The 9,282-nt window shown below is 41.6% G+C and overlaps 1 protein-coding gene across 3 annotated transcripts in view; it reads right to left on the bottom strand.

Moving 5' to 3' along the window:
* The window catches only part of LOC124213400 (zinc finger protein 16), a 19,382-nt gene extending 10,972 nt beyond the window's left edge, over nt 1-8,410 (bottom strand). For all 3 annotated transcript variants that reach the window (XM_046614725.2, XM_046614724.2, XM_046614727.2), the window contains exon 1: nt 7,587-8,410. Coding sequence is in view for 2 of the 3 variants with exons in the window: in XM_046614724.2 (XP_046470680.1) it covers nt 7,587-7,689 (103 nt within the window). In the remaining variant the exon portion in view is untranslated. The remainder of the gene's footprint in view (nt 1-7,586) is intronic.
* Between the last annotated feature and the right edge of the window lie 872 nt (nt 8,411-9,282).

The raw sequence follows: 9,282 nt of genomic DNA, 5'->3' as shown, positions 1-9,282 counted from the left end.
CTTGTAGGATGGAGACGTTTCTCGTAATTAGAAAAGAAACAGACAGTAAAAATCAAAGTACAGCGTCAATACAGTCGGAAATGTTTCGGAGTTTCGGAGTTAATGACAACCCAACCAATCTTTGAAGAGAAGAAAAATTCACCCATCGCTGCAGTATAATTTTTTATGACCACAATCTTTACTTTGCGATGAATTCTCTAAAATGAATGATCATGTTCCCGTTTTTAGAAGGGGGGGATATCTAATATACCAAGTTTTCCAGAAGAAAAATACTTGAAAAAGTCCTCATACTATACGGTATAAACTTCGTGAATATTACTTAATCTGCACGGGTACCTTTCCAAGCAATCGCCCCATATGCGTTCGCTAGAACAATAAATAGAGTTTCGCATTCTTCGCATCGAGTAATATGCGGTAATAATTTCTCTCGTGCTCGTAAATAAAGATTCGATGTGCAGCAAGAAAATTCACGTGATTAAAAAGGCACGTTTTAACGTGGATGAATCACTTCGATAGCTTAGCCGTCGTGGATATCTTTACACTACATATGCGCGGGGCGACGAACACTATATAAATATTTTATCAGAAGATTTTGAAATGAAGGAAGGTGGAGGTAGGTACGTGTGCACATCCGATTGTCAACTATCCTAGTTTTACTCTCTAAATTTTAATCAATACAATATACGTACAGAACTGGAAAAATTCAGTGCATATATACTGACGCTTCAGTGACTTATCACTAACACTCCACTGGTATTCGGTCCAAATACGCTGATTTTATCCAGTTTTGTACTTATAACTGATTCATATTTAGAGAGTACGGTGAATTCCAAGCAATATTTGATATTAATGAATGCCAAAAAACTTCGCCGAATGATTTACGCTCAAGTTTACTGCGCTTGATGTTCAAGCCGATAACTGTAAATGATAAAGAGAAACAGGGTGAGCGAAAGCAAGAGATGGGGGAGGGGAGAGAGAGAGAGAATGCATCAATTAACATTGACAAGTTATACTTCATTCTCTGTTATTATTCACTCCGTCGACAGCAAACGAGGCGTCGTCGGTCAAGTCGAGTGAAGAATGATTCGCAGCAGAAGGGCGATTAGCATTTGTCTGGTATATTGGTGATATTTTCTTCGGATACAACCTACGACACCCGCCAAATTTGATGAAGAAAATGTAGTAGAATGAAAGAGAAAAAAAACGAAGAAAAAACAAAGAATTCGAAGCACTCGGCGATGAGTGAACGAATAAGAAGATGATCGTGGTCTGTGCAGTACGAAGAATATGTTTTAAAAACGAGGAACTTGGGCCGAATTTGATAACGTGATGTATATAACCTCTGACACAAGGAAGCCTTGAGATCACCAATAATTATGATAACGAAAAATATCCTGATTATAAAATCCAACGTCGTCTTAATAAACGCGATGCTGTGTAATAACTTTGAATTTTTAAGTTGTTAAAATACACCGCATGAACAAGGTTTAAAATATATTTATACGTATGTGAGTATAAGTTAGGTTAGAATTTTTCTCTTGACCGTGATTGTAAAAATTAATGTTAATATAAACCGACTTACGTCTGACCCCCACCACCGGTAATTTTATTTATTTTTAAGTGTGGTGTAGTGTGTACTAAAAAAATCAACTTTCACTGTTTCTCAAATATTTTGAACCACAGGTTCAATTGTCACTGCTTCCAAGAACACAAAATCCAATTTTAGAGCGAATAGTCCTGATCAATTCGTTTTACAATTATCTCCGAAATTCTTTCTTAAAAAGCGAAAATTTTGAGACCAAGATGAAAGTGGGCAAGGTTTTGGTTTAAATGCTACGGGCGAATCAAGTAATAAAAAATTGAATAAAATAGAAATGAATATAAATTTAAAAAATACAATCTTATGTTTTATTCGACTATTCTCACTTTGTTTCGCCTGTAGCGTCTAAACCAAAAGGTCGCCCGCTTCACCTTGGATTCAAAGTTTTACTATTTTAACAAAGAATTTGGCAAGAAAAATTTGAAGACAATCGTTTGCGTCTAATCAATTCGATAATCGGGTTTTCGTATTTTTGAGAGTAATAAAATCGAACCCGCGGTCCAAAAAATCTACAACACTACAAAAAAAAAAAAAAACGCTTTTTTCTGTATACTCTACGCCATTCTTAAGTATAATAAAAAAATCGCCGATAGCTAAGGCTCGAGGTGGGACGATTTAGGGTGGAATGCCTCATATATAAATAAATATGATAAAATTTCGGTTGGAACGAGTTTTTCACTCGCGACACGCCATCGCCATCGCCACCGCCATCCATCGCGCGCCTCTCGCCTCTCCTCACACATGCATACAATGCTGCGGTGTACGGAATTTTTCAGTAAAACACACATACTCGGCTATCTACATCGATAAAATAGATAAGGAAATACGACGGGCTATTAATTGGGTTTCTTTTTTTCTTTTTTTCTTTTCAACAAAAGCTTCTCGCTCGGCGTCGCCGTCGCCGTCAACGTCGACGGTGTAACGTGCATCGGTGCCTACGCGCAGCGACGGATGAACGAATTAGCGAAGGCCCAGGGGCCTTCCTCGCTCTGCTAAGCCTGGATACCGAGGCCCCCCCGAATTGAATGTGTTTTATACTTTCAGTCAGAGTTGCGCCGCAGTTATCGCGGCGTGTTCGGCGTTAGTCATTCGAGTGTTCTCTCGTCCTTGGGACCTCGAGTGAGTGTCACGCTTGCAATAACTCGACGAACCCGCGCGCTGCCCTCCGCGCTTTGTATTGTTCCTTTACATACCTACATCCCGAATTATTATACCCATTTTTTCACATCCACACCACACGACGATTAATCTTTTTGCATTTATATACGTCATAGTATACATATATGCATTGTATATTATAACGTAACTACGGGGTGTTAGGTGTGTTACTGTTATATATTTATCACAAACGCTGCATCTGCGACAAAGTTATTCAATTTCAAATAAACGAATACACGTACAGGTTATTCGGAGCTGAGACTGCATACGTTATACGCGTACTATTATATGTACATTAAGGCTGTGCGCGGACGGCGATTCAATGACACACAAGTAATTCGTTTCTACATTATGTTGTACAGCTTTGTTGAATCGACGCTTCGTTGCTACCACGCCGTTCCTCCATTTTTTTTTTTTTTTTATATTGATATTCGTACATCAATCTTTGAGCGCGAGGTGTACCCAACGTGGAAAAATTTTCATTGTTAATGTCAAATTGCCCGACGAAGCTTAAACATCACACATGATTGGGCTAACTATCGCGGTACGCACACAGATCTGCCGTAAAGGCCGGCGACCGTCGTTACGTGGCCAGTTTCACATTGTTATAAACGCATTTGAGATACACTTTGAATGCCGGAATAAGGGGGCGGGAATGAAACTGAATATCGTGCCGCAATCGCGTTGCCGTCTCGATGCAAGGTGGTAGAAAGAACAAGATGAAAATACCTGTAACTATAATATTTGCCGAGTTGGTTTGACCGTGAGTTGATGGCGGCTTCGCGCCGCTAGACGGGAGAAGAAAAAAAAAAAAATAATACTCTCGAAGCTTGATTCAGATATTTCGAATCTGTCCCCCGGGGTATAGAATGGAAGAAATTGTTTTAGATGCGGTTCGTTGAACTCTCTGAAAGAACACAGGAAGTTTGCATTTCTCTAATCTTAACCTGGCCGCTGTAATCCTGGATATTTTTAACGCGCGTTCTGAACACGAATTCAGTTTAGCTGCTTCTTCTTCTTCTTCTTCTTCTTCTTCTCTTAATTTTTTCTCTTTCTTTTCTGTCCTCTCTTCGCTCTTTGTCTTTTCTTTTTCTTGTTTTTTCTTCTTCTCCACGTTGTGTCGTGATCGGGTATAAACTCCCAAGCCTTTCTATTATGTCACAAAATAATAATACCTACTACCAACCTACCTACTTACCTACCTAACAACTACCCAACTACCACCGACTATAGACGCCCAGACCTTGACTTATCAACGAACAATATAATAATGCTCGCTCGCCAACTACTGTACACGTCACGAGATCTTATAGATCCCGAAGATTGTTGCCAGTCACGTTTTCACACGAATTTGTAACCACGAAATTTCGCTACAAATTCTACATCCAACCGCGATGTAACAACCTTAAAGTAACAACGATTATTCTTCGTGTTTTCGAATATGTTCGTAAATTTCTATCGACTTTCGAAAATTTAACATCGCCATTCGAAACGTCATCGCACCTCAAGTCGCTGTAAAAAATGAAAGTAAAATCCTTTCGTGTGTCTAATAAGTTTGCCAAGATTTTTAAAAGAAATAAGCGAGGTACGTAGTCCTCAGAAAAGAGATTCGACCCACGAAGAAAATTGTGTAGCGTTCAGGAGCCGCGATTGAAGTGAGCTGCTGGTGAGCAAAAAGCGGCAACGGCCGTTGAAAACGGTGACCTGCTCGATTTCTCCGTAACCGTAAATCCGATCGGCTTGAAATTTTTACGACATTTACACGCCATTGCCAGTTCACCTTCTATGAAAGGGATTTTTAATACGATATTTCGTTTTCAGTCTACATTGTATGTTTCAACGTAAAGTGTCTAAAATTCATAAAAATATCGTCAGCAACAACGGATAACTTTTTTTTTTTAGATATATACAAATATCGGATAAAACGAATTTACGATTCGCAAAGAATTCCGATAGTAGTAGGAAAAATATATTTCTTTGTTCGAAAAATCGAAGTGTATATGTACATATATATAAGAGAAATTTTTTTTTTTAATTTCTTACCGCAATTATCGCCATATCGGAATAATTAAAAAAATCAAGACAGTTTTCAAGGCTATTCATAGTCGTATACCCCCCTTGACAACGAACGGAGCTCTGCGCGCGATAATTGCAAGGCTGATTGTGAGTTTATCGTACAGCATAGACCAGTCGGTTGGCAAGCCAACTGAACGAACGAACGAACCAACGATTCCAGCTAGCGCATACACCTATAATATATCCCAAGGCAAGATCAGTGGCGTGGATCGCTAAATCCCGAACACGTATAACGGTATACCGAATGTCTGAATGTGGCCCCAGATTCACTATTGTGGCTGACCGTAACAGCGCTCCATAGATCTTTTATGCCTTTCTAAATTTATTGCTTGAAAAATCTGACCGAACGCTTTGGAAGTCCCGCGCTGCGCGCGCTAAATATCCCAAAGCCGACTGCACGAGCGTATATCTCTGCAGCAGCAAGAGCAGCACAGCCTTCTGGGTAGCCGGAAATCGCCCGGCCAGCGGATCCTTTCTTACGCCTCAACCCTTTTTCCCTCTCCATTCATTGTTCTTATTTTTGATGTAAAAGATGGACGAATAAAAATTGTCAAACTTATCTGCATACTATAGGTATGTGCGCTGCGTGCAACGACGGCATACAAATATTTGAAAACACATATTTGTTTTACACGATTGGTGCCACACGCCACCCCGTCTATAACTAGTTGGTAGATAAAAAGCACATATTTAAAGAAAAATGCGCGTGTATCCTTCTTATCCTTAATGCAAGTGGAAACGGTGGATAATTACGGTGTGGTCAACGTGTTATCTGTTGCAGCCGGTCTCAACTTCCGAAGCAATTATCTCTTTAGCTATGCTCTAGAATCGAGGATCTGTAATATTACACGTTACACGTTCTTCCGCGAGTACGAATGTATGCGATCGTGATGGAATCAAGTGCGACGGTTGTTGAGGCTGTAATTAAGGTTACGAACATCGCCTCCCGCAGAGAAGCGCCTATGAAGAGATCAGGGTGATCTCCCGCCAGTCCCTCTTATTCCTCCAACCCAACGGATTACAAGTACATGATATCAGCGTGCAACGGTAATCGCGCAAGTTGTAACGCAAATTAGTGCGTGCACGTGGTGAGATCGATTAACGGTTCGCCGAAGGTGAATGTCGCGGGAAGAGGATGCGTCTTTTCTTTTCCGCAAGAACCACATTTCACTTATCTCTCTCTGAACCGAGGACAAGATTCATAATTGACCGCCTACATCGATGCTCGACGCGTGGCGGGAATTTCAATTCTCACGTTATAAAACGGCCTTCGAAAATTGTCACAGTTGTTCAACGGAATGGACAAACACTATCGACAACAAATGATCCGGAAATAGTTGACGTCGGTCGGGAAGTTCGACCAAGTCATTACCCATTTAACGATAAGAAATTAAATTTGATAACAATAAAAATGAATAACACGTTCCAACTTGAGAATCGTCACATTTCGACGCCTCTACGTAAACCCCGCGAAAACAAAGAGGAGATAGGTAAATTGTAGAGAAAAACAATTGTCGTCACCCAATGCAGTAGAGTGTTATGTAGTTACCGATTTGACAGAGTTTCGGACAGTCGATACCTGTATCCAAATCACAAAAACGACCACGTGGGTGCCGGTGTAAATAGTAATAAAATAATAATAATAATAATAATAATAAAGTAAAATAAATTAGGAAGAAAAGAAAACAGAAATTTTACGCAAGTATAAAACGCTTGTAAGAAAAAGAGTATACATAAGCGTAAAGACAACGATAAAATAGAAGATATCGGTAAATAATTTGAAGATGAAAGTAATATCGCTCAACTTTTTTTCAATGTGTGTGTATGTACATTCAACAATACAAGAGGATACGATATCGCCGCCGAGTAACAATACTTTTACGATTTGTTTTCATGGCGCGAACGAAATCCGGTGCGCCTGCGCGTCCGATTTTCGTAGCTGGGTATTTTTAAAGATTTTCCGCGGGGGTTTAGGGTTAAGCGGGCGGGTCGCGTGTCGCGTGCATAAACCCGTTGCATCTTGCGTCTCCGCTCTTGGCCTTAGCTCTCTTGTGGCTCGGCCGTTAAATTGATAAAGAGTGAAGATGGAATACGAGGAGGTCGATTGTTGTCAACGGCCCGTCGGTATCGTGTGGCCACACCGTTGTCACACCAGAGGCTGACTGCCGTGCACCGCACCACGCGCAATATATTAATTACACTATATTCGCCTACGATGATATTATATACCCAAGTGTGAATTCTTATGTTATACCTTACGCACGACCGCCGCATGGAACATTTAACATGTTGGAGCAAAGTGCTCGGTAGGATTTTTCACTGACGCAACGCAACGAAACTGAGACGAACTAGGCGAACGGAAAAAAAAAAACGTAATAAAATTGAATAAAAATGAACAAAATCGAGATGAAATTTACGGAATGTAAGAAGGATTAAATGGAGTTGAGAAGAAGAAAAAATAAATAAACGTTCGTTTCAACCAAGGATCGGATGGTCACTCTGTTTTTGCTCGTTTTTTAGCAACTTGATAATGATTATTATCGGCGATAGGTAGTTATGAGAAGAGAGAGAACGAAGAAGAAAAAAAAACTTAACAACGATGACGATAATAATAATAACAATGATAATAACAAGAATAATAATAATATTAATAATAATAATAATAATAGCATTAACTCTCGTGCAGACGCACGCACGGTGTAAAATTAAATCAAACTATACGTAATGGTGAATAAAAACATTTTACACTTACCGGAATTGTAATATTCCTTAAAGTAACGAGTTGCCGCACGCTGGACAATAGAATAATACAGGTTCACATATGACGTAGACTCATTTCGGCTGGAGAGCGCCATTTACACCAAACTTAAACTCTCATTAACTTCTTATTTACGTACGCGTTTACGTGTATGCGTGTATGTGTATATATACATATGCATATACGTGTATATCCATATGTACCTGGGCGCGTGTATGTGTGTTCGTACGTATATATACGTATCCGCGTACGTGGGTATTTGTGTATTTCTGTACGTTCTTGCGTGTGCTCTGCGTGTATGTGTGTCTTACTGTGTGTGTGTGTGTGTGTGTGTGTGTGTGTGTGTGTGTGTGTGCGTGCGTGTGGTTGGATTATTTACTGGTTTATACGTTTTATTAGATACGTTGCGCGTTCCCGATCGCTTACGCAGCGTTGTATTTGCATTTCGCGATTTACGAAAGAAAGAGATAGAGAGATAGAGAAAGAGAGAGTGAGAGAGATTGAGATAGAGAGTGAGATCGAGACAGAGAGTGAGACAGAGAGAAGTTGGTTAGTTAGTTATATATATACGTATATAATACGTATATGTTTGTGTACGTGTGCGTGCGTGTGTGTGTGTATGTGTGTGTATATATATATATTCCCCGACGACAACGGCAGAATTCTCTCCACTCTCCACTCTCCACACTTCACAACTCTTTTCGTTTAACCCGAAGTCACGAACCACCCGGCAGACAAAACTTGGTTGACTCGGGCTAGCACCGAGTTGAGTAGAGGTAGAGTCGCCGAGACTGAGACGTTGCAACGTTGCCGCGCTTCCGTCGCCGGCATGCGATGGAGTGGGGATTTCAGGATTGGTTTGGTACGGCGGCGATGGATAGAGCGCGACGGGGCAGAGAGGCGTCGAGGCGTCGCGGAGAGGGGCGGCAGCCGTCGGCGGGCAGGGAGGGGGGATAACCGCGGGTCGACCGGTGGCGGAGAGGAGGTAGCGGTGGCGCGCGGCTGTCCGGTCCGCGAGCGCGCGGGGCGGCGGGGGGAAGGAGGGGGATGTAGATGGCGCTCGCTTCGTCCTAGGGGAAATAGGAGAATCGGCGGCGGGTCGCTTGGTGGGGATCGAACGGCGGAGGGGCGGGAAGATGCCTCTCTCCCCTCGTATCTTCGCCGCGCAGAGCCGCTTCGTTCGCGTTCGGCCCCTCTATGCGCGAACCGCGATGCATCAGTCCAACTTAGAGCGGGAGAGTTTCTACCTACCTACCAACCTACCTACCTACCTACCTACCTATCTACGTACCTCTATCTACCTCTATCCGTATACATATATCCACTCTTTACTCTTCTACGTACGAGATTACATTGCCCGAACCAAATCAATATCACTCCACCGAAAAAAAACACGGGGGCAGAGAGAGGGAAGGAGAAAAAGTGATGAGGAGAGGAGCGGAGCGGCGAGGAGTGAAGAGGAGAGGAGAGGAGAGGAAGGAGAGCAAAAAATGAGGAGAAATAAAATTCCCTCGTTAACGGTTGAACATTTCCGAATTTGTATCGCGCCTCGTTGTTTTTAGATTCAACATTCGTTACGTATTATGGGGTACCATGTTATATTTTCATGTTACAGGGAGGATAACAATAAGTTGTTTTATGCAGGTATCCCGTCGCACCTATGCTCGCGAATAATAAGATACCTCCCTTC

This window comes from Neodiprion pinetum, chromosome 2, assembly GCF_021155775.2.
Source record: "Neodiprion pinetum isolate iyNeoPine1 chromosome 2, iyNeoPine1.2, whole genome shotgun sequence".
NCBI lineage: Eukaryota > Metazoa > Arthropoda > Insecta > Hymenoptera > Diprionidae > Neodiprion > Neodiprion pinetum.
This window is presented reverse-complemented; position numbering and strand designations above follow the sequence as displayed.